The following is a 25,805-nucleotide window of genomic DNA, read 5'->3' on the forward strand; positions in this document are numbered from 1 at the left end:
TTGTGCAATATAGTGGTTGGGTTTGTACCTTTATCTTGCTTAATATTGGTCAGACACTTTGTCACTTTAGGAGACTAAGAAGTCATTATTTATTTTTTCAAATTTATTTTTATTTTCAATGAATGTGTCAAACATGCACTTATTCTATTTTGCTTATATGCAAAGCATTCCCTTAAAAGCTACCCCTTCATCTCATATTAACAGTCGTAATTATTAAAAATAGTTATTTTAAATTATTTGTTATTTTAGAAGTTCAAGATAAAATTAATTATTTTTTTCTTTTTTACCCTTAGTAATAATTATTTTTGAAGATAAAGATAATATAAAAATAAAATAAATATTTAATAAAAAAAGATTATAGCTTAAGATACAAATAAAAATATAATAGTCTAATTAATTAATATTTATTAAGGACGTATAAAAGAGAAACATAATATTCTACTAACACAATCCAAACTGCAAAGAGGCGTTTGGCTTGTGTTTGTTTTTGTCTCATTCTCATGTTTTTGTATTGGCATGTTTTTTTTTGTTAATGTATTGGCATGTCAAGTAATACAGCAGCTCCCTGCAATTGCACTTTAACACAAATGCCATGAACCTCTCTCTGTATATCTCACCCTCCAGGTCCATTCACTTCACTTCTACAGAGCGATGTAGTTCCTTCCACCACCACCGTCACTACGTCATTTCCCGACGAGTTTCCCCCTCTCCTCCCCGTCGCCGCCATCTGCGCCGCCGTCTCCTTAAAAAGTTCTATCCTAATCTCACCGAAGACACCACCTCTCCTCCCCCGACCGATCAAAGCCTCCACTTCATTCTCACCGTCGATGATTTACCTACCAAATCCTTGTACTCAGTCAAGGACCTTCTCGATTCGAAGCTCAGCGAATTCGTCGACTCTAGCCGAGCCGCCATTAAAGACTTGCAAACTCTCATCCGTATAGATAGCAATAACGGTAGAGTTCTGTTCTCCTGCAGAAGGTCCACCGTTCAATTCCTAGGTACTCTAGTAATTACCAGTTTCGTAGTTATTTTCACTCTTAGGGCTATTTTTAAGCTTCTAGTTCTAGGGTTACGAATGAACAACGAACGAAACAACAACGTTGAATTAGTGTATAAAAGAGACCGTAGTTTGGGTGGAAAAGAAGTACTTGTTGCCAAAAATGAGACAGTTTATAGGAAGAAACCAAATGTGTTGGATAGTGAAGACAGAAACAGCAATTGGGACTGGGGAAGTCGAATTAGGTTTTCGAGGAGGCGAAGGAAGAAGAGCTCGGTGGAGAAGTTGCCAAAATGGTGGCCTGTTTCGACTTCTAGTTCGGATCAAGTTGGAGCAGAGAATCAAGAGGAGTATCAGAGAATGGCCAATAGATTGATTCGAGGTAAGTTTATTTCCAGCTTATTGTTAGTTGTGTGACTGTTTTTTCCATCTTAATAATCTTATCGTTTATATTTTCTAAGTTAAGTGAATGAATCATTTTTATCCATTGAAGAATGGAAGACATGAACTCCTAGTATGATAGATTAATAGTCATATCTAGAAGCTTTAACTAGAACTAGAACTCTTGGCACGCTCTCCCTGTATGCATATGGTAGTTGTAAAAGAGTGAGTTTTAATACAAAGGGTCCTTAAATTTGAGAGTATCTATCCTTAAAATAGAAACTTAATTTCTCCAACTAGTCTCTTGGGCTAATGTCAAAGAGGCTAGCTCCCTCTTCAAACTCCCTATTCTCTCTCTCCCGCTCCTCCAACTGCTTCCCCTCCTCTTCCCTTTCTGAATCTCTCATCTTATTCATTAATTGTCTCGTCTTCACCTCTACCCTTCCTAGAACCTCCTTGTTCCACACCTCTATATCTTTTTTGAGCAACTTCAACTCCTTTCCTGGCTTGGAAGACGGGCCTCCCACCATTGTAGCTACTGCATCATCCAACCATTTTCTCATTAAAGTTTGCTCTGCTGCTTTTAATTGCATGTTCTCAAATCTAAAAGGAGTTCTCGTACTTCTTTTTCTATCCTGCATGATAGGTGAATGGTCTGATGTCAACCTCGAAAGGAATCTGTATTACAGTCGGGGCTGACTGCTCCTAGATTGTAGACACTAGAAATGTATCAAGTCTCAATCTGGATGTAGAATCCTCCAACCTAGTCCAAATGAAAGAAGCATTTGTTAAAGGAAGATCAATAAGAAAATGGTTTTCAATAAACGCCGAGAACTCCTCCATTGCCCTTGACAACACCCTACAGTTCACTTTCTCTTCCGGGACTGTAATGGTGTTACAATCCCCATGTATACATGGGATATTTCACTCCCCATAACTGCCGCCATTTCCTCCCAAGACATTACCTTAGACCCCTCCCCTTTAGGACTAGAAACCCCCCCCAAAACCCCCCCTCAATCCTATTCCCGATATTTCTAAATCGTGTAGCTAGTAAAATATTGTTAGATGAAGACTTAGGCCCTGTACAATGTGCATTGATCTTTTGTCTGTGATTGGCATTTGGCAATTCAAAGAATAGGTTTGTACGGGTGAAGAGCTGCATTTTGTTCGGTTCTATTAATTGAAGGAAAGATCCTTGTTTTGGACCTATCAAAAAAAAAAGAGGAAAGGTCTTCCTTTGAAGGTTCTTTCATATCTATTCATCTCATTCTTTTGGTAGGTGGTATACCAATTGCATTTTTTTGGTATTTAGCAACATCAAAGGTGAATACGTATCTTCAACTAGGTTCACTCATTTCTCTTTCTCTCCCTCTATGTATGTCTGCCAGTCATCTGTCATTTTTCTGATCCAACGAGTTCTCTCATTGGGCACTCATAAAGTGTTATAAGTTGAATTGTTGTGTGGATGAAGGCCTAAAGAACATATCAAGCAGACAATAAGTAGTCGGTCGTGGCTTCTTAAGTTTAGTTACCACATTCTTGAAGCTTTAACTTAAAATGCACTTTTGCTGTCGCGGGATAGTTATCATATTGAATGGGTTTTAGATTCGCATGACTTGTATGTCATAGGTGTAACTATTGCATATTGTGTTTCATATGGGAAGAACATATGATCTTGACGTTTTCAAGCTTCCCCGATAATTGTTAGTTATGATTTTCCTTTTAAATCACAGTTTACAAATTTGCTTTCCAGCCATCTTGGACAATAGAATGACGGGGAAGGACATTTTGGAGGATGATATAATTCAAGTCAGTATGTTAATGGCTTCTCATTTCTTTTTTCTTACAAAATATGAAATGTTCGCATAGTTGTTTAGTTCCTTGATTTTGTTTGGAAGCCCCTTTTTATTTAATGAGTTTGCTGTACCCATATTTCACCAAAACTAAAAAAAGGATATACAACTGAATTTAAGCTTAATTACATTGTCCTTTGTCTTAAGAAACTCTAGCATTTCTTTCCTTCCAAAGCGGCGGAGATGGAATTCCAAAATTTGGAAGAAGCTTTAGTCAATCATTTTTTATGCCAAGCTAGGAGGAAATCCAAAGTAGATCTTGGCATGAATTGTGGATAAGATGTTAAAAATGAAGTTCTAGATGCGGGAAGAGACTTTGCGATGAAGGAATAAATGGTTTGCGTCTTCTTCATTCTTGCAAAGAGAGCACCAGTACATAATGAATATTCCTTCGTTAGAACATTATCAAGATTGAGGCATTTCCCATAAGCTACAATTCCAAGGGAAATATTTGACCTTACAAGGGGCATGGCTGTTCTAGATTGCTTTCCGAGGTCGAGGAGTCAAGCAGGAAATAGTGATGGAGTTATTACAACTTTTAACCGAGAAAAGTTCGTTAGCGTGGGGTTTCCAGAATATGTTGCCAGGGATGGGAGTAAGAGGAGGGCATTATCAACTGCATGTAGTCCTTGAGTCCCCACTCATTGAGGTTTTTTCTTAGAGGAATGGACCATCCTTTTTTTTTTTAGAAGGTAACATTTGTGTGTATTGATACATAACAGTACATAGGTTGTACTGAAACCATATTTATGATATGCAAAATGATATACTACAATCCTAGCAGTGTTCTAGGACTTCTAGGATCGATACAGTATCTTCTGGCCACTTTTGTTTACACCAAAAATAAAAAAGGACACAATTCATTTTGATCTTCTGTATTGAATTACTACTATCCTCAAAACATCTAGAGTTTCTCTCCTTGCATATTGTCCACCATATACATGCGGGGATAGTCCTCCATCTATCTCTGCTTCCAGCTCCAGTTCCAGCTTCATCCCAACTAGTGAGCACTTCAGTAATCTTAGAGGGCATTGTCCATGAAATACCTCTGAGGTTAATGAATATCTTCCATAGTTGATATGTGATCCTGCAGTGTAGAAATAGATGGCTAACTGTCTCAACTGTTTCCCCACATAAAATATACCTAGAGCACAATGGGATCCCTCTCTTCATAAGATTATCCTGGGTCAAGACTGCCTCCTTTGCAAGTAACCACGTGAAACAAGATACCTTGTAAGGTATCTTAACTTTCCAGATGTGTTTCCATGGCCAGATAGTGATCTGTACATTAGTATGATTAAGCATCTTGTAAGCCTCATTTACTTTGTAGATTCCTCTGTTGTGGCCCTTCCACCATAGTGCATCCCTACCATTTTGAAGGCCTTTGAGTGCTTCCAGTTGCTTGTAACGTTCAGTCAACCTCGTCAGCTCCCAGTCATTCAGCCTTCTTCTAAGTATCAGATCCCAACCTTGAGGGGTCCACATTTCAACTATTGTCTCTTGCTGGTGTTGAGCTAGACCATACATATCAGGAAATAGTTCCATCAAGCTTCAGATCCCATCCAATTATCCTTCCAGAAAGAAGTTTTGGTACCACTCTTCACTCTGATGCATGATTGGCTCTTCACTATAGGCCAGAGTGTTCTGATGGATCTCCATAGACTAACCCCATATGTTGTATTGACGTCCTTTGAAACCCAGTTGTTTTCCTCTCCATACTTAGCTTTGATGACATTACTCCATAAGGATTGAGGTTCTTGAGAGAATCTCCATAACCACTTCATCTTAAGAGCCTTGTTTTGATTTTTTAAATTTCCGATGCCTAGCCCACCTTTGTTTTGCCAATCGTCAGAGATTTCCATTTCACTAGGTGATACCCCTTCTTTTCTTTGTTTCCTTGCCAAAGGAAAGATCTTCTGAGATTATCCAGTCTCTGAATAACACTTACAGGGATGAGAAAGAGTAACATCATGTATGTAGGAAGTGAGTCAAGTACTGAATTGATAAGAATCAATCTTCCTTCCATAGAAAGATACTGAGCTTTCCATCTGGATAACTTCTTCTCACATTTTTCAATGACTGTATTCCATATCTCCTTGGACTTGGACTTAGCACCTAAAGGCATGCCCAGATAGATAGCAGGAAGAGATCCTACTACACCTCCCAAAATCAGTGATAGTTGCTCATCTCAGGCACATCATTGATTGGATACAGATGACTCTTTTCCCAATTGATATGCAATCCTGAAGTACCTTCAAACAAGACCAGGATGATTCTCAAATACCTCAATTGTTCTTCTTTTGCATCACAAAAAATTAGAGTGTCGTCAGCATATTGGAGATGTGTAATCTCCAGATTGTTGTTGCCCCTTCTTGCTACGTCGAACCCTTTGATCCATCCATTGATTTTTGCAGTTTTGATCATATTGTTCAACCCCTCCATAGCAATTATGAAGAGAAAAGGAGATAGGGGATCTCCTTGCCTGAGCCCTCTGTGTGCAGGGAAGAAACCTTCTGGGGATCCATTAATGAGAATGGAGAATTTAACTAAAGATGTGCAAGCTCTCATCCAGTTGATCCATTTCTTCCCAAAGCCCATTAGTTCCAGCATTTTCAACAAGAATCTCCAATTCACATGATCATATGCCTTCTCAATGTCTAGTTTGCACAAAATTCCTGGTTTTTTAGTTTGTTTCTTGAATCTACTGCTTCATTTGCTATTAGAACAACATCCATTATTTGTCTTCCTTTGATAAAAGCCATCTGATGTGCATCCACCAATTTGTTAATCACCCTTTTGAGTCTCTCTGTTAGAATCTTCGAAAGCAGCTTATAAAAGCTGCCTATTTAAGCTTATAGGCCTGAAGTCCCTGAGTTCTTTGGCTCCAATCTTCTTAGGAATCAAGGCTATGTATGTTGCATTGAAACTTCTTTCAAACAGTTCCTGAGAATGGAAATTATGGAGAGCGTCCATGATATCTTGTTTCAAAATGTCCCAACATTTGATGAAGAAACCCATAGTGTATCCATCAGGCCCTGGAGCCTTATCTACTGCACATAGCTTCAAATAAGATAGCACTTCTTGTTCTTCAAAGTTGCTTTGTAAAAGCTCTTTTTCTTTTTCTGATATTGTGGGGCAGTTGTCGAAATTGACTTCAAGGTCTCCATTCCATTATTTCTGAATAAAGATTCTTGTAGAATTCGATGATCTCAAGCTTGATTCTCCTTGGTTCCTCAATTGTTTCATCATTCACCACTGGTTGATCAATGTTGTTGCATCTTTTACACGCATTAGCAGTTTGGTGAAAAAACTTAGTGTTCCTGTCTCCTTCCTTAAGCCACAGAGCCCTAGATCTTTGCCTCCAGGCAGCTTTTTCATTTTTCAGATGTACCTCATATTCCATGAGGGTAGAAGCCTTCCTCACTGATTCCTCCTCAGTCAATGCTCTTGTATCTTGAATGGCATCAAAGACTGCCAAATGTTTTAGAAGCTCGGTTCTTTGAGCCCCCAAGTTTCCTCGGCTACTTTTGCTCCATTCTCTGAGTTTGCCTTTTAAAGCTTTGAGTTTGCATGCTAACACATAATCTGGCCTCCAGTGAAATCCAAAAGAGGTCCACCATTCTCTGATCCCGTCTACAAAGCCTTCAGTATTCAACTATCAGTTATCAAACTTAAAGTAGGATTTGGTTTGCTCCCAAGACCCACACTGTAGTGAGATAGGAACATGGTCTGAAATCAGCCTTTGTAGGACTACTTGTTTTATGTTCCTGAATCTATCATCCCAATCTTCTGAAATTAAGATTCTGTCAATTCTGGATGCTATTATCTGATTATCTCCTTTGAACCAAGTATGATAGCCTGTTTGGCCAAGCTTTTTTTGGGTCAAAAGTGCTTTTTTTGGCCAAAAGCACTTTTGGCCAAAAATTGAGGTGTTTGGCCAAGCTTTTGGAAGGAAAAAAAGTGCTTTTGAGGAGAAGCAGAAGCAGAAAAAAGTAGCTTCTCTCCAAAAGCACTTTTCTGAGAAGCACTCTTGAGAAAAATACACTTAGAATCAGTTTTCAAAAGCTTGGCCAAACACTAATTACTGCTCAAAAGTGCTTTTCAAATTAATTAGCCCAACACAAACTACTTCTCACCAAAAGCACTTTTTTAAAAAGTACTTTTGAGAAAAGCACTTCTCAAAATAAGGTGTTTTTAGAAGCTTGGCCAAACGGGCAATAAGTTCCCCCTTCTAATTGGAGATCAATAAGTTCCATGCCTTCGATAAAATCTGAGAACTCCACCATAGCTCCTTTTTTCCGAGGGAAATCTAGTGACATTGAAGTCACCACAAACAGCCCATGGCCCTTCCATCAATCCTCTTACTGCCCCCATTTCCCCCGATACAGGTTTCCTCTCAATGTCACAATTAGGAGCATATACTCCTGTAATATGACATGCGAAATTTTGCGCAAGACTTGAATTTACATGTCAGAGTATAAGCTCCTATTTGTAACACCTCACCTTCGCAACTCTACAATCCCATAACATTGCAATACCCCCTCTAGTACCACTGGTTTCCAAACATGCATACCTCACCCCATCTCCCTCCCCAAACCTGACTAATAACCTCCTTTATATCCCCCTCTAATTTTGTTTCTTGAAAGCATATAATATCTGCCTTCCACTCCCTCGCCAAACTTTTTATAATCCTCCTCTTAGCCAAATCGTTCAAACCCCTGACATTCCATGATACTAAATTAATCAGCATAATTCAACAATTGGCAGAATGTTCCCCCTACTTCTTTTTCCATTACTTCTGAACTTGACATCAAAAGAAACTAGATCTTTCAACTCTTTCTTACCTTTAAATCTGTTCTTTTTGATTTCTGAATCTGATTCCATCCTTCTACTTTGTCTACAACTGTCGATTTGCATTAGAAGCTCTAATGCTTCTTCTTCGTGCCCCTGAAAATCCATCCCGAACATCTTACTCAATCTGATTAAATTCTGATGTACCCTAAGTGTTGCATTCATCTCTTTTTCTGGAAATGAATTGTGGTGCTGGACAGAGATAGGAGTAGCTTCTTCAACTCCCCAATCTTCATCATTGATCCCTGAATTGAGTTGGCTCAATTGTAGTTGCTGCCCAGATTCTACTTTTGATTGGTCTTCTCCCACACTGATAATGGCCATAGCATCTACTACCTTATCTCCCTGTAACCCTGCCCCAGTTTCTTCTTCTGTCACCATGCAGGTAATTGAATTTTCAGTGTAGCTTGCTGCTCTTTCAGAATGCTCTCCAGTTGACGGTTGATTTTTCAGAGAGGGGGGCTGGTTTACGTTAGATACAGTCTTCGGTTCTTCTAAGCAGCAGTCATAAGTTAAGTCTTCTGAGGGGCTTTGTTGAAAGTCATTAAAAATGACTTGGGCTGAAAAATCAGGCCCAAATGTTGATACTGGCCCAACCCTAGGAGAGCCCAACAGATTTCTTTCCCCTACCCCATCTGCATGCCTGGCACTTGCCTCCACAATAAATCCAAAGCAGCTTTTACTGCTTCCAACGTTCACAGCAGTTGGCTGTCCTTCCCATTAATTACGCAGGGGGTCTTTACCCTTAGGTCTTCCAATGGTTTCGACCCATTGAATATTCCAGTAGCCTTCAGAGACTCCGGCGACTCTACCTTTTCCGGCGAGCTTAACTCAAATCGAGTTTGCTTTTCCGCCCTGATTGGAATAAAATTTTTGACCCCTTCTCTTTCTATGATAACCTCATATTCCGACTGTCTCCGGCAATTTCGATCCTAGCCCATTTCATATGATTCTTGAGTTCTATCTCTTCCTCGGTAGCTATCCACCCACCACAAAGTTCACCTATTTCTTTGAAAATCTTTTGTGACCACAGGTGCATAGGTACTCCCATGGCTCTAATCCAAGTAGTTTTAACTGGAAGAGAGGTGGGAATACAACCAGCAAATGGGGTTCCACCATTCTAGAAAAAGCCTTTGATTCTTCTATCTCCATTCTCCTTGAATGATTTGTTCAGCCATGTTCCTGTTTGGGAACTCGAAGATATACAAGTCCCCAGCCATGTCGTACATGTAGTATTGTAAATATAGTGATTTTGGGACTTTCTTTCTTGTGAGGGCACATGAATTAGGATGGATTGGTGAAATTGATACACCCGAAAATGAGTTAGTTGAGCATATCTAGTGGACTAGTGCTTTTGAGTCACTTCTTGAGGCTTATTTTTGTCACTTGATTATTTTGAAACTCCCTTGCACTTCTTGAAGTAGTTTTTAAATGAGGGGGTGTATGTCGTTTTGAAACTCACCCAACTTAAAGCTTTTGCTTGTCCTCAAGCAAATCAAAACCAACAGTTCAATGAGGTTCTACCATTTAAAGCACAAGTCATATTGCTAGCATTTACAAATCACATTCTCCAATTAAGCATTATACTTATGGATTTGGTTGGTACTAATAATTAGGTTCAAGTATGTGCATCTTACCCGAATAACTCCCTCATTTAAAAACAACTTCAAGAAGTGCAAGGGAGTTTCAAAATAATCAAGTGACAAGAATAAGCCTCAAGAAGTGACTCAAAAGCATTAATCCACTACATATGCTCAACTTACTCATTTCCGGGTGTATCAATTTCACCAATCCATAAGCTTGCCCTTATTTTAATTCATCGGCTATTCAAGAATATTCGGTTGGAGATCCCATAAAAACTTTTTAAGCTTGTAATGTAGGTTTAGGGAAGGGTCGGATAAGCATTTGGGATACAAGTGACTACACCCTCCTTGAACACTACTCACATTTGTCTTTCTTTTTGCACTTTGTTTCTTTTCAAACCACATAGCCTCATTGGCATCTAGTTGCCAACATAGAACCACCTTACATACCTCTCTAATTTTCTTGAAGGCTCCATATTTATATACATACATATATTTCTCTCTTTTGTTTTTTTTATATACATATTTTTCTTTTGGAGCTTGAATAATTTAATAAGAACACTTTGAGGTATATGTTCCTACACTCAATGTACAACCTTACCAATTTTCACTTTGACACCACACCCCCAACTTAGGCTTTTTGCCTCACTCTCAATGTTCAAGAAGGAATGGGTTCAAAAGAGGGAATTATTTTACAAAAGGGGAAAGGTTTGTAATGAGGTGGCCAAAGAAAAGGTTGAAGGCTCGAATAGGGTACTAGTGATAGTATTTATGCAATGGTAAGCTTGAAAGGCTAAAGAGGTTTTACAAATATCACAAAGAATGCCTAAGGTCATCCCTCCAACCAAACATAACTAACATTAGCGTTGAAAGACCAACCGGGCAAGTTCTAGACGATAGAAGTAAACACAAGATTTATTTATACAACACTGACACACATGGCACATGAATTAATCAAGACGGATCAATTTCATTTTCTAATAAGAGCATCTAGAGCAATATTATTCAAACAAGAGTTTGCTTATTCTTCACCATGCAACTTACTTGTTTTAATTCAAAATCGAAATTCAGAGGGGTATTCTTAATTCACATTTCACATACAAGAGTCTAATTTTGTTAGTACCAAATAATCCAAAAGTCTCCTCCTAGCAAAACAAGACTAATTCCCTTAACAAAGTCGTCACGCCATCCATCATAGGGAAAAGTCACTCGGTTCAGCACAAAATGTTCCTCGGGAAAGAACCGTAGCATAAAGAAAACCCAAGAAAATAAAATAATGAAAACTACTAAAAAAATAATTAACAACAACTAATATTAAAGGAAGAATAAATAAAGGAAGAAATAAAAATTAAAATAGGACAACAAAAGTGACTAATCTGCACATATATAGCTACTCATACTACGCTCGGCAAGAGCACGTGATACACAATATCAAAACAAGCCCGACAAGGGCACAAGATATCCATTTTTATTTTATTTTATTTTTTTTTGATTTGCACCGGGTGTCCGAGTCTCTAAGAGTCCCGACTAATCCCGGGGGTGCACAGGCCTTCAGCAAGGAGTTTCCCGCAAGTGCACCACGGTTAATTTACCCAGTCCGATGGCCCTCATAAATTGTTTGCACCCAGTGGGTTTCGAACTTTTGAGACCTTGAAAGGGAGCAAACCCCAAGGCTCAAGTCTATTGCCACCAGGCCAACCCCTGAGGGTTAGGGCACAAGATATCCATACAACAGAATAAGCCCGGCAAGGGCACAAATCAAAGTAGCTATGTATAGATAAAATGTACGCTACCCCCAGCTAACATTATTGCAGTGTCCTCACTGCACAATATCAAAAATAAAACACAAGTAGTTTGAGGGTCTCCTTGAGGTCCGCATCAGACTAGCAGACTGTGGGAGGAAGGCTGATCATTGCTGTGCTGAACTCAAAGCCTCATCATCATCACCACCAGCATCGTCTGACACGAAGGAATACTCCTCGCTATCATCTCTAGCCTCCACTGGTATCTTCCTGCCCGGCTGCCCCCATTTGAAGATGGTCTTTATGCCTCTCCACATCTTGATCATGAATTTGCTCTTTTTCTTGTTCTTCGCCTTCTCCTTCTGAAAATCTGACTGAAGATCTGCATGCGCCTTGGCCAAGTTGCTCTAGGCTGTGTCGAGTTTGCCAACTGATGCTGCTATCTTCTCCTAAGACTCTGCCTGACTTTTCTGCGCATCTAAGTATCTCCTCATGTCTTCCCTGGAGAAGTACTCGGGCCCAGGCTCGGAGGATGAGAGCCTACTAGGGAGCTGTGACACTAACTCCCGGATGGATGTCAGCTGAGAGTTCAGCACCCCAAATGGTCCGTCAGGTGCAGCTGCCTGTGAGGATGACTCTGGACCAGCAGCAGTAGTGGTGACTTTTCTTTTCTTGCTTTTTACCGCACTACCCTAACCTGTTACTCTCAGTGGATGAAAAGGTTTATCAGTTGGCAACCAATTATCGGTGCTACGCACCTCAACCTCTGCCCTCATGCATAACTGTGTGATCAGCGAAGGGAATATCAACCCTGCATTATTGTCCAACAAATACTCTCTCAGCTCCCGCAGGCAGGATATAGTAACCGACATTCACAGGAATGCCGTCCAGGATGCATGCAATGATCAAGGCCCTGGTGTAGGAGACATCTGAGACATTTCCACAAGGTGACACCCTGTTGCAGAGGATGTAACGCCATATTTTTGACTCAGCTGTAAACTCAATTGACTTCAAACCCTTTCTCCTGTTTCCCCATTTTGCTCTCATGCTTGGAGGGTAGAGTTTTGAGACAAGCCATTCCCCGTTGTCTCCTGATCCTTCTCTCGCAACGGCTCAATAGGATAGTTAGGAATCGCAAGGGTGCCATTTATTTGCTCCATCCCAAACCTCACTAATTTTCCTCTACTGATGAGTTGTGGGTTGGCGAAGTTTGTGCGCTTAAGATTTGCATAAAATTCGCGTACCCACTCCTCATTGGCGCATGGAGTGGGAACGAAACATGACCATCCGGAGGCATTGAGACGGGCATAGAAATCTGGGAGCCGTTCGGCCAATTTCTCCTCGGCGATCCCCTTTTCAAGCATTATCTTTTTTGTGACGAGGTTGTCATAATATCTGCGTTGACAGTCAGCCGACATGAAGCGTGAGTTATCAAATGGATCATCAACCTCCTCAATTTCATGATGTTGCGGAGCATTTTCGTTCATGCTTGGGTCCATTTTAGCTCAAAGTACCTTCACAAAATCAACACAATGTTAGTCGGGCAATAGAATCTTGTTAAGCAATTTAAAACACTGCAATTAGGCCAAAGAACCAAGTTGAACGGGCCCGGGAAGGACCAGTTGCGAAGCTACTGGAAATTGCCAGTCTGCCCAGTTTCCGCACCTGCGGAAGATTAAACGCAGGAGCGGTCCCGATTCTGTCGGATTTTCACCGCATCTGCGGTTTTGTTTAGTCTGTCCAAAATCGCACCTGCGATTTCGCAGGTGCGAGACCGCATCTGCGGTGTTCGTCCAATGGTTCAAATGCCCAGAATTTTTCATTTGTGGCATGATTTTTAGCAACTAATTTGTACTCGAGACTTCCAATTTAGTGTACCAAATGGACCTCTGACTCTCACCTGTTATGCTTTAGTCCATAACAGGTGAGGGCAGCTGCACCTAACGGACCATTTGGGGTGTTGAACTCCTAGCTGACATCCATCCGGGAGTTAGTGTCACAGCTCCCTAGTGGGCCCTCATCCTCCCAGCCTGGGCCTGAGTACTTCTCCACGGAAGACATGAGGAGATGCGCAGAAAAGTCAGGCAGAGTCTCAGGAGAAGATAGCAGCATCAATTGGCAAACTCGAGACAACCTAGAGCAACTTGGCCAAGGCGCATGCAGATCTTTAGTCAGATTTCCAGAAGGAGAAGGCGAAGAACAAGAAAAGGAGCAAATTCATGATCAAGATGTGGAGAGGCATAAAGGCCATCTTCAAATGGGGGTAGCCGGGCAGGAAGATACCAGTGGAGGCTAGAGATGATAGCGAGGAGTATTCCTTCATGTCAGACGATGCTGCTGGTGGTGATGATGAGGCTGTGAGTTCAGCACAACAGTGATCAACCTTCCTCCCACAGTCTGCTAGTTTGATGCAGACCTCAGGGAGACGCTCAAACTACATGTGTTTTATTTTTGATATTGTGCAGTGAGGACACTGCAATGTTGTTAGTTGGGGGTCGCGTACATTTTATCTATACATCGCTACTTTGATTTGTGCCCTTGCCCGGCTTATTCTGTTGTATGGATATCTTGTGCCCTTGCCGGACTTGTTTTGATCTTGTGTATCATGTGCTCTTGTCGAGCGTAGTGTGAGTAGCTATATATGTGCAGATTAGTCACTTTTGTTGTCCTATTTTAATTTTTCTTTCTTCCTTTATTTATTCTTCCTTTAATATTAGTTGTTGTTGTTAATTATTTGTTTTAGTAGTTTTCATTATTTTATTTTCTTGGGTTTTCTTTATGCTACGGTTCTTTCCCGAGGAACATTTTGTGTTGAACCGGGTCACTTTTCCCTATGATGGATGGCGTGACGACTTTCTTAAGGGAATTAGTCTTGTTTTGCTAGGAGGAGACTTTTGGATTATTTGGTACTAACAAAATTAGTCTCTTGTATGTGAAATGTGAATTAAGAATACCCCTCCGAATTTCGATTTTGAATTAAAACAAGTTGCATGGTGAAAAATAATTTGTGTGATAAATTTTAGGCTCTTTTAGGCCTCATTTGTTTGCTGTCTACATCAGAATACCCAATCATACAAGTGACCTTGCTTTGGTGAAACTCTGATATATCAGAATATGTGTATTACTGCATCTCAATGATCGTCACATGTAATTTGGAGAAATTGCTAACTCACTAACAATAGATGAAATGTTTCGTGTGATCGTAAGATTATTGAGATGCCAACTAGTCTGCGATAACGACTTTAGATTCATCAAAAAGCTCCCTCATCGCAGAACAATGTTAACATTCGAGTCCATAGGAGTATCAAGAGGTTTGCAATTTAACATGCTAGTTTCGTCTAATATGTGCAAAATGTATTTCTTCTATGAAATGAAAATTCAACTACTGGATTGCACCACCTCAATGCCTAGGAAGTAGTTAGTTTATCCCATAGTTGAATTTTCATTTCATAGAGAATATGCTTTGGACATTGGTTCACTGCCAACATGTTGCTTAACATGAATAATGCCTCCATAATCAGCACCTGTTATAACAATATCATCCACATAAATAACCAAGAGTATATGCTTGTCATTATGAAAATGTTTATAAAGTATGGAGCGATCAGCTTCGCTTCAAAGCATGCCAAATGGTGGGCAACAATGTAAAATGGCCGAACCATATCCTTGGTGATTGCTTGAGTCCATAAAGAGATCGGCAATACTAATCCAAACTTCCGTGTGTAACAAATCCCGGTGGTTACTCCATGTAGACCTCAACAAATTCGACATGAAGGCATGCATTATTGATATCAACTCATGAGGGGGCCAAGGAAACATGGCTGCCACAAAAATAAGGAGGCGAACAGATGCAATCTACGCTATTTGAGAAAAAGTATCACCAAAATTAAGACCATAAATCTGAGTACATCCCTTGGCTACTAGTCTAGCTTTCAGGCAAACAACCTTTCGATCGGCACCCACCTTGATAGTAAACACCCCGAGACATCCAATTGTTGTTTAGATCGATGGTAAATAAACTATCTCCTAAGTACCATTGTCATGAAGAACAATTATTTTCTCAACCATGGAACGATAAAATGGATTGCTTGATTATTCTCTCGAGCTTGTTGGAATTTATACTGTGTTTACTAGTAATCCCAACAAGGAAAGGAAAGTAATCCTAGTAATTTCTATTCCTATTTACTCAATAATAGGGATTCTAAACCTTCTTAAAAGGGCAGCCCGGTGCACTAAGCTCCCGCTATGTGCGCCCAGGGAAGGGCCGGACCATAAGGATCTATTTACAAAATAAACTCTTGTCCTATTAATAATTTCCTAATCTTAACAACCCAGAATTGTTTGTTATGGTAAATGATAGGGAAGCTAGGGTGATAGGCTATTTAAGAAGGGATGACCAGGATAATATGGCGGAGACACATGGCTTATACTTCTAATTGTGAAATTATTCATTTGGAGTTCCTTGAAGAAGATGTAGGGGAGGGTGTGTGTGGAAGAATACTGGGAACACGAAGGCACCAACGAGAGTAGATATTTCCTAGTATAGTGAAAGCAGCAACAAGTTGGAGATTAAGAGATTGGTAGAGAAAGAAAAGCATGTCATTTTGTCCATAATGAAATGGTTGTGGAGAAATGGGCAAAATGAGAAAGGATATTGGAAGGATGTCATAGGTGTCAAATATGGAGCTCAGAATCACTGGTTTACCAGGAAATGCACAACTTCTCATGGGGTAGGGGTTTGGAAAGGAATTTTTCCGGAGTATTTGATTCAAAGTTGGTATGGTCTTCATGTTAGATTTTGGGAGGACAGGTGGCTTGGAAACACAATACTAAAGGAGTCTTATCCAGGTTTATATAAGATAGCCAGCAACCAAAAGGCAAGTATTGCTCAACACAGGGAGGGCAACAACTGGAACCCTTAATTCAGAAGGAACTTGTAGGACTAGGAAATCAATGATCTTCTCACACTCTTAGAAGTTCTTGGTTGCTGGAGTACTCTAGAGCACCAATATGACAAATAGCCTGTTTGGCTAAGCTTTTAAAATCTACTTATTTTGAGAAGTGGTTTTTTCCAAAGTGCTTTTCAAAAAAGTACTTTTTGTGAGAAGCAGTTTGTATTTGGCTAATCAATTTGAAAAGCACTTTTGAGGTCCAAGCTTTTAAAAAATGCCTCTAAGTGTATTTTTCTCAAAAGTGCTTTTCAAGAAAGTGCTTCTGGGGAGAAGCTACTATTTTCCGCTTTTCAAAAACTGCTTCTACTTCTACTCAAAAACACTTTTTTTCCTTCAAAAGGCTTGGCCAAACACCTTAACTTTGGGGAAGAAAAAAATACCTTTGACCAAAAAAACAAAGCACTTTTGGCCAAGAAAAAAGCTCGGCCAAACATGTTAAAAATCACGTGGGAGAGTTGTAAGGAACGAAAGTTCACTGTCAAAGATAGCTACAACCGCTTATGCTCACAAAATGGTATGCTAGTGGACTATCTTTGGAAACATGTTTTGAGGGTAGACAACCACTAAAAGTGGCATGTTTCACATGGACGACACTTAATGAAGCTTGCTTAACGCATCTCGGCAAAAAAGGGTATTGTCCTAGTCAACAGATACTACATGTGTCACCAAAACTTTGAGAATTTTGATCACTTATTTTTACACTGCCTAGTTGCATGTGCTATTTGGAATTTCTTTTCTCCATTTTTGGTCTGCAATGGATCATGCCTCATTCTATCCGGGAGCTTTTGGTAGCTGGTGTTCTTCAAGAGTTGACAAAATCATCAAAAGAATTTGGAGAATGATAGCTGCAGTAAATTTGTGGTGCTTATGCAAAGAAAGAATCTCAGCTCCAACCTACACTCTGAAAGCTAGATGCTTAGTTAATTTATTCAAATGAATTTTTTCTCTTGTAAATAGTGTTGATAATTTTTTGGATATTGTTAGCTCTCTGATTCTAACATAGATATGGCTTGGAACTAACTTTTTTACTGTTTATAGCTTTTTGATATACTAGCTCCTTGTAGGTTTTTTATTCGAGCTAGCTTTTGATTCCTTTTGTAATTCTGCATCTTCTTGATGCCTTTTCTACTGCAATTTACTTCATAAAAAACACTAAAAAAATTTTGGGATTATTTGGAATGGTGAGACGTATGTAAAGCACAAGCAATTTTTTTACCGTATATTCTTTTTTGCTTAGAGAGAATCCACTGCGGGCCAGATAGTTGGGATGATATGAAAATGACGAGCAACCATGTCTTGAACTTGTACATAATTTTGACAGTTTTTTTTGATAATAATAAAAGATTTCTTATGAAAAAGCTTGTGGTAAATCCTTTTCAAAAAAAAAAAAGCTTGTGGTAAATATGGACAAGAAATGTGATTCATCAACAATGGAAAAAAGATACAAAGAAACAAGATGGAGGTTTCGGAAAACTTGTTTTTCCCTCCTTTTTCTTTTGTCCTTCAACTTGTAATTTGTGAGTAGATTTTCTTTCTGTCCTTGGGTTACTGGGAGAGTGGATCGGGGGGCAGCAGCCAGTGGATACAGTTCTATTGATTGTTAGAGAATGTGGATTTTTAAGTTGGACTTAAGGTTTCAGTTTGGAGGGTGTTTGGATTGGCTTAAAAGCTAGTCAAACCAAAAAGCATTGACTCATTTTGGTATTTGGCAAACACAAAAAGTGCTTTTAAACCAAAAACTTTCGAAAACAAGCCAAAAGCTATAAGTTGGAGAACTTATGGCTTTTTTGCTTAAAAGATAGATGAGTTTGGCCTAGTAATTTACATTACTATCCCTTATATGTGTTTATAAACCTCACAGTACCCTCCCTAACTGAAAGTCCAAATCCCGTTTTCTTATTTTTCTTCCTCCATCTAGTTGCTAACAAAAACGTTTGGTTTATAATCTATGCTTCTTGTTTGCATTGGAATATTCTCTTTTGAAGACACTACTTCATATCTGATCTTGCTTCATTATTAAAGCCGCTCACATCGTTATTTCTAGACAGGATCTTTATCAGATGAAATAGATAACATATAAATTTCAGAGAAGAGAATCTTCTTTCTGGAATTAGAAAGTATATACATCGAAATTTTAATGGATCAAAGCCTATACGAAATTTGGGCTAAATCTTACATTCAAGACTCTACTCTTGAAATTTTAGGAGTCTATTAAGGCTGCTTGGAGGATACTCTACCAATACCCTAACTTGAAGGCTACCTACCCTAACCCTAGGTCATTCTTATAATAAGGATTACATATTCCCTTAAAAAAAGATCTAAAAAAATGGAGATCATCTCAATATCCCATAAACTCTTGGGATACTCACAAAGAGATTAGCCAGACGTTTCTTGATAATAAAATACTTCAAGAAGATCCACGACTTTCATGGAGATCAAATACATCTCAGGAAGGTCCTCATCATTCTAAGTTCGAGAAATATGATGATTCAGCCCTCGAATCACGGAGAACAATTCGGAGGAAGAATCAAGGAGAAACAGAATTGTATCATAATTGATTAATAAAATAACTTTATTCTTTTGTGATTGCAGTTATTTTTTCATGTGTTGAAAATTCGTTGCAAACAAATTGGCACGCCCAGTGGGACCAATTTTGCTCTTCGCCTCTTCCTCCTGCAAATCGAAAACTACAAGTTTCAAGATCATCTGTTGCGATGGTCGATTACTTCAAGTCTCGTCTTCAAATTTCGGCGAAGCCTACACTCCGACAAACCTTGAAGTATGGGGCATTTATAGACAAGGAAATTTTAATGGATCAAGCACATACGACATTTAAGCTAAATCGTAAATTGGAGGCTACTCTACCAATACTCTAGCTTGGAGGCTACCTACTCTAACCCTAGGTCACTCCTATAAAAATGGCTATATTCCCTTAAAAAAAGGATCTCAGAAGTGGAGATCATCTTGAATATCCCATAACCTCTTCTTGGGATCACAAAGAGATCAAGATGTAGCCAGGCGCTTCTTGATAATAAAATACTTCAAGAAGAAGATCCACACAATGCTTGACTTTCTCCGCATTATCCCAAGTTCGAGAAATACGATGATTCAGCCTTCGAATCACGGAGAATAATTTGGATCAAGGGAGAAACATGATTGTACTCACAATTGATTAATAAAATTACTTTATTTTTTGTGATTGCAGTTATTTTTCGTGTGTCGTTGCAAGCAGAAAGAAGAGGTCCTAATTTCATGTAATACTGCCACGAGATAAAACTATGTGAAAATGTGTAAAATAATTGATAATTAGTAGGTTAATTTAATGGTGTAAAAAATTAGATATTGTTAATGTATAAAACTTTACTACAGATATATAGTATAAAGTGATTTGAGATCCAACTTAATTTGTATTTCTATTAGTTTAAAATTAAGAAGGTTGCAATAATAAGCTCATATTTCAATCATTTTAGCAGAAAAATACTTATCAGTACTCCTTTTCACCAAACACATCGATTGTTAAGCTTAGCACTTTCAGTCTAACACAACACACGTAACTGCTTACTCATAAATTCAGCCAACACTTGGACAATGCTTTCAGCACTTGGTGCTTCAAAGCTACTTAAATTCAGCTAAACCGAACGGGCTCTTAGTCTTTGTCAGTTTCAAGACTTTGACAATGCAAGATAGTGATCTAGGAACAGTTCTATTTTCTTTTGGTGGAAGTACATGTTAGATAGCCTTCTTTATTTGGAAGGCAGTGCGGTGGGGGCATAGGGCAAGATAGAAAGTTTATTAGGCGGGATGGCTTACCTTTATAATATTGTCCTTGCAGATGTCCATGTTCTTTCAAACTTAAAAATTTAGTGGAACTACATGTTAGATAGCCTTTATATTTTGGATGGTAGTGTCTCATATCCACTTTCCTTGTTGACAAAGTTTTTACTTTTTAATAATTTATAAGCTATACTCCAATTTGTGCTAACATGCTGGTCCATTTGTAGTTACGATGTATAGGGAGGGTATCAGGCGTGAAAGTTTCATTTGATACTGAGAATGCACGGGATACCCTTTATCGTGTGGCAATCGACTTTGTTCTTAATCATTGTGAAAGGTAGCTCGCTTTGCTCGACGCTTGATTGCTAAATGCCCTACTTTTTCATCCTTTTTACCCTCATATAGCTGCTGTTTCTTTGCTCTTCTGCAGCACTGCAAATCAGTCAGCTTTTGTTCTAATTGGTGGTGAAGAAGCACAAAACTTCATTGCTGGGCTTGCTGATAATGTTGGACTTGACAATACTCGGGCTGCAAGAATGGTTTCTGCAGCTGTTGCTGCACGCACTAGGTCAAGGTTCTTGCAAGCTTGGGTAAGTTTTTCTTCCACGTGGAATTAAATTTATTTATGCCCTTGGACTTCTTGAAGCAGGCTGTGTTATTAAAAACCTTAATCCATCCATAAAGTTGTACTGCATAAATCTACTTTTGATAAAGCTATCGGTTCTTCTTCAACTATGGCTGGTAGAATTTGGAAGCGAAGGAGGAGAATTAAATGGAGATCCGTTAAAACCTAATGGGCCAGCCAACCCTCCTAGTTACCAATTTCCAACCTCCTCTTCAAGTTCTAGGCATGACAAGAAAGGAGATTTACAATTAACCCAAGAACAATTTTTTTTGGTAAGTTAAACCCAAGAGCAATTTTTGATCATTCTCCTCCCTCCTCTTTCCTTTTTCATCCCCGGAACACTCCTTATAACCAAGACTAGTTGGTACAATGTTTGTGCATGGGATAAGCCCCTATGTTATTAAATGGCTAGTAAAATGAAAGGGAGTAGCAAATAAACAGTTGCTAATTAATGTCATGCTTCCTCTTTTACCTTTAATAAGGGAAGAAATTAAGCCTTGCTTAAAAATAGAAACCTCTATGATGAGATAATAAAACATCAGTTTTGAAGCCCTGTTGTATAATATGTAAAAGTAGGAAACTAAACACCTACTGTAGTTTCTTCTAATTCCCACCAATCCATCAATTGCCGCTGGTATGTTGAATGTATCGGCATGTGTACTTCAGTACATCTGGTTTTGGATTTGGGGATTGAGAGAATTATTGTCTTACAAAAGAAGAAAGATTGTCTTCCATCTTTGTTTTCCCTCTAAAATAAACAGTTGGCATGATGAACTAATTGATTGATGGTCATAAATATAATATATTTTGCTTGTACTGATGCTACTAGAATCTTTTTGTTTTCAGGCCTTGGAAATGCAAGGAAATCATTCTGAAGCTGCCGTGGAACTGTTTAAAATATGTGTAATTCACCAGATATTTCCTCCTGAAGAGTTCTCGGTTCGTCTTCTCTTCATTTTGTACTTCGGTTAAGTTCGTGCGGTTTATGCTCTGTTTGTGTAATTCTCATGGTGTGTGCTATTTTAATTCTTTAAAAAGTGCCTCGACATTGATAGTTGATTAGAAACACAAAAATCCAGGAAAACTAATTGATAAATTTATTCTTGATCCCAATGCCTGATGGTATAATTTACTATATGAAAAAAAGAAGGAAATCAGCTATCAATGATCCTAGCTAGATTATTCACTCTCTATAGTGATCTTTTCAAGCAGTGTTTTAAATGGCATGAGCGTAAGGCGAGGCGTTTTATATATGCCTCAGCGACGCGTAAGCCCCGAGGCACGGGGCATAAGCCCCATTGGTATTTAATATTTTTAATACTTTATAAAATAATATAATTACAGTAAATATTTATAAACAGGTAAAATTGCATAAAAATTGAAGAAAACTATAAATATGTGAAAAATTTATATATAGATGTGCTCCATCCCCACGAAAAATTAGTCAAAACAATCTAGTAAGCGCTACTTACAAGCACAGATAACTTGAGTCGAAAAGAATAAAGCTTTCTACATGGAGGAACAAAAAGGATGACTAACTTGCAATTTGAATTTTGCAGTTGCTGCTACGAAGGAGAATGAAGTTCTCTTTGTATTTGTGGAAAAAAATTGAATATTTTTTGCTTTTGGGACATATTAGCAGACTAGCGGACAAGATAAAGAATTGGGAAAGATCATAAATTAGGGCTTCAATTAATAAAAAAGGTCTTGACTTTTAAATTTAATACATTTCACTTCTTTTTAAAACTTGAGTAATTACAAGCTGACTTTTTTGAATTTGGGTATTATATGAAGGATTTATTCAACAAATATTGTTTTAATTTGAAAAAGTCTTTGGGGCGTACGCCTCACTACAAAAACGCGTCTCAAAAGCCCGGGCGTACGCCCTGAACGCCCGGACGTACGCCCCAAATTGTTGGGCGTACGCCTCTTGAGGCTTTCGCCCCACACCATCGCCTCGGGGCATTTTTGGTGCGGCTCGCCCCACGGCCCGCCCCGAAAATGCCTTTTAAAACATTGTTTTCAAGTTGTCTCACTATTTCAAGGTGCCGATGCACTTTGCACTGCTGTGTAGGGCTATTTCATGCTATTTGTTGTTTTATTGCATGTTTCTACAGCCTGAGATGGAGATGGTGGCTCGTGGACTTGAGAAACACTTAAAACACTTAATTGTTGGGCGTACGCCTCTTGAGGCTTTCGCCCCACACCATCGCCTCGGGGCATTTTTGGTGCGGCTCGCCCCACGGCCCGCCCCGAAAATGCCTTTTAAAACATTGTTTTCAAGTTGTCTCACTATTTCAAGGTGCCGATGCACTTTGCACTGCTGTGTAGGGCCATTTCATGCTATTTGTTGTTTTATTGCATGTTTCTACAGCCTGAGATGGAGATGGTGGCTCGTGGACTTGAGAAACACTTAAAAGTAGATCAGAGGGAATTCCTAATGAACACTCTTCTACGTGTGTGTGGTGATCAGAGCAGGAGAAGTGTGGCTGAAGCTCTGGGCCTGGTATGCCTAGTTTGTTGCTTCTATTCTGTATCTGGTAAATCTAGAATTTGTTGCTCATTGATATTGGGCATCTATTTGAGTGACATTTCCAATTGTAGCGGCAATTTTTTGTTGGGAAGTGGAGACTCCTGTCAAATTTCTACCTATTCTTTGTGCTTTGAGAAGAGAATTCTGCCCTCAGCGTTGTAAAGTAGATCTGAACAAGCAGTGTGGAGAAGGCATCAATTCTCTATCCTCAGTTTTGTGCACAATGCCCTCTTAGACGTCGAGGAAATTTACCTGCTCTAATCTGGGCCTGTCTCTTTTCAAAAATAATTTTATACTCTCTTCTGTCCTCTCCTTGAGCAAAATATGGAAGTTATTTCATCCCAAGTGTCTCTGTGTTTTCGTGTGCGTAACTAGTAGGAGTAGGAAAAGAGTTCAGTTCTGGATGAACTTAGTGTCATGTGGCATGGCTGGTGGGTTTTTATTCTTAACCCTGGTCTTCCTCTATTACTTTTAGTCATCTACCTTGGTTGTTAGCTGTGTTATAAAACCCTAGGAGGAGATTTTCTAGTTACTTAAAGATAGTGATTATTTAGAAAATTATCCAACTGATATGTTAATCACTTAGGGTGTGTTTGATAAGTGGTTTTCTTATTTTTCGGCGTTTGGTTAGCAAGCAGAGAATATTGTCCCAAGAGCATTTATATATAATCTAGGAAAAGACTATGGAGGTTGGGGTTTGAGAGGGGTTGAAGTAGGGGTGATTGTGGGGGCTTTGGGGGAACCTAAGGGGTTGGGTGGTGGGCAGGGGGGGCCAAGGGGGTGGGTGGCGGGGAAGCTGGGTGGTGGTAGGGAGGGTTAAAACCATCTGTTGGATAGTTTCAGGAAATTTTTTCCCTCTTGCTAGGGAAGTAATTTTTCGGAAATTAGAGGAAAATGTGTTCAAAAGGAAATGTTTTCCAAAACATTTAAACCAAGCTAACATTGGAAAATTGGAAAACATTTTTCCGAGATGTTTTCCAACCTCACTTTTTTCGGAAAAGAAGAACCAAACAAATGTCAGGCTTTGGTAGAGGCTCTTAATTAAAGTCTGTCCACATGTGCTGTACTTCCCTTCTGTCTCTTCTAATCCAGTTTTTGGTTGACTTCCAGAAAATATTTCCTCGAGGCTAAACTGATGATTTTCTAAAATTGCAAAATTCAAAGAAGAAAAGACTGAAACTTTTTTGCAAATACAAAGGTTTAAGAAATGAGAAACTATAAAAAGGGACTGAAGATTCCGTTATCACTCGAGTTAGAACTCCAAAGAGCTATGGAACCTTTAAGCTGTCTTAATGCTAGTGACTTGGTTGTTTCGTTGGAGCAGTGTTCCTTGTTGTGTGACTACTCCCATCCCCATTTCCTGTTTTCTTTTTGTTCCTTTCAAACCCAATAACACACAGCGGAAGAGTTCCTAAAGGCTCTAAGAAATTCTTATTCAACACAAATTTCACCCTCACCTCTTCAATCTCTGGCAAGTTGCTTTATTTTTCATACTTTCCAAAGTGAGCAGCGTAAAGAGGTATCTTGTTACCATGGGTATCAAAACCTGTTGGATTTTCTCTTGAGACTTCTGAGCAGGAACAGTCTGGACTACTGGTCCTGTGCAATGCTTATCTCCTAGGTTATCTGCTGTTATTTTTGCTTGAGTTAACCTTTAAAATAGAATATGGTTCTTTTTACCTTCATAGTATTATTACATTTGTTTCCTTCGTAAATGTGTTTTGGTATTGCTGTTTCTCCTTTACCCTTTATCTGTTGGTTTTTCACTATGTGCTCTTTATCTACTTGATTTGTTTTCCACTTATCTTCTGCAGATGTACTCGAAGGATAACATCATTCATCAACAGGAAAACAAGTATACGTAAATCACTAATTTAATTTTGCACTCTTGTTGCGTACATGAAATGATTTTTAAAGATGATGAATGATGTTTCAATACTCTGAAGGACTTTGGACAACAATTAGTACTACTACTGTATGCAACAACGTTCCAGAATATTTCAAATGGATTATTAAATTTATCATGTAAAAGGTAATGTTAACTGCTAGAAGAAGGGGAAAATGTGTATATTACACTCTACTAACTTAAATTTTGTGGACGACCCCTTAATTGCCTAGTCTCGTGCGGATTGGAACTAATCCTCCTCTACCAAATGATTTTCAGATTTGTGTTTGGCTTGTGTTATACGTGCGCTTGATACGTATATAAAGCCACTTATTCTTTCTTCTTTTTTTTTTTTACCTTCCTTTTGTTCTTTGTTTCACCACCATATTATACCATTGTCCATGGGAAAGGAGAACTGTCGTTCCCACCAGCTAAAACCTTCTATCACGTAGCCTACCACCTATCTTCTCTGACAACCCAACAACATTTCCCTTTCTCGTTGGCACCTTAACCGATAAACCATACCGAGAAATAGCTCACCTCTCATCACCAATCTTCATCCCTCCAGTTCACTAGAGGTGGATTTATAATTTAATTTGATGGATTCATGCTGTAAAGTTTTTAGC

At 39.0% G+C, this 25,805-nt stretch overlaps 1 protein-coding gene across 2 annotated transcripts; it reads left to right on the forward strand.

Annotated features, from left to right (window-relative positions):
- Positions 1-512: 512 nt before the first annotated feature.
- Positions 513-25,325, forward strand: LOC109238907. Of its 2 annotated transcripts, XM_019405396.1 has the most exons (8): positions 513-1,382; positions 3,135-3,190; positions 20,364-20,473; positions 20,567-20,726; positions 21,608-21,700; positions 22,879-22,917; positions 23,175-23,267; positions 25,109-25,325. In XM_019405396.1, exons 1-8 carry the CDS (start codon positions 593-595, stop codon positions 25,157-25,159), a joined length of 1,392 nt encoding a protein of 463 aa, XP_019260941.1. In that variant the 5' UTR covers positions 513-592; the 3' UTR covers positions 25,160-25,325. The 2 variants fall into 2 exon arrangements, with proteins under 2 accessions (XP_019260941.1, XP_019260942.1); XM_019405397.1 differs by lacking the exon at positions 22,879-22,917 and having other exon boundaries at positions 23,136-23,267.
- The last annotated feature ends 480 nt before the right edge of the window (positions 25,326-25,805 follow it).

The sequence above is a fragment of the Nicotiana attenuata genome, unplaced genomic scaffold (genome assembly GCF_001879085.1).
Source record: "Nicotiana attenuata strain UT unplaced genomic scaffold, NIATTr2, whole genome shotgun sequence".
NCBI lineage: Eukaryota > Viridiplantae > Streptophyta > Magnoliopsida > Solanales > Solanaceae > Nicotiana > Nicotiana attenuata.

Coding starts and splice junctions, on each gene's coding strand:
- LOC109238907 (XM_019405396.1), top strand. CDS start 593: ATGAACCTCTCTCTGTATATCTCACCCTCCAGGTCCATTCACTTCACT. Junction 22,918..23,174: donor CTCGTGGACTTGAGAAACAC/TTAAAACACTTA, acceptor CTTGAGAAACAC/TTAAAAGTAGATCAGAGGGA. Junction 23,268..25,108: donor TGGCTGAAGCTCTGGGCCTG/GTATGCCTAGTT, acceptor TATCTTCTGCAG/ATGTACTCGAAGGATAACAT.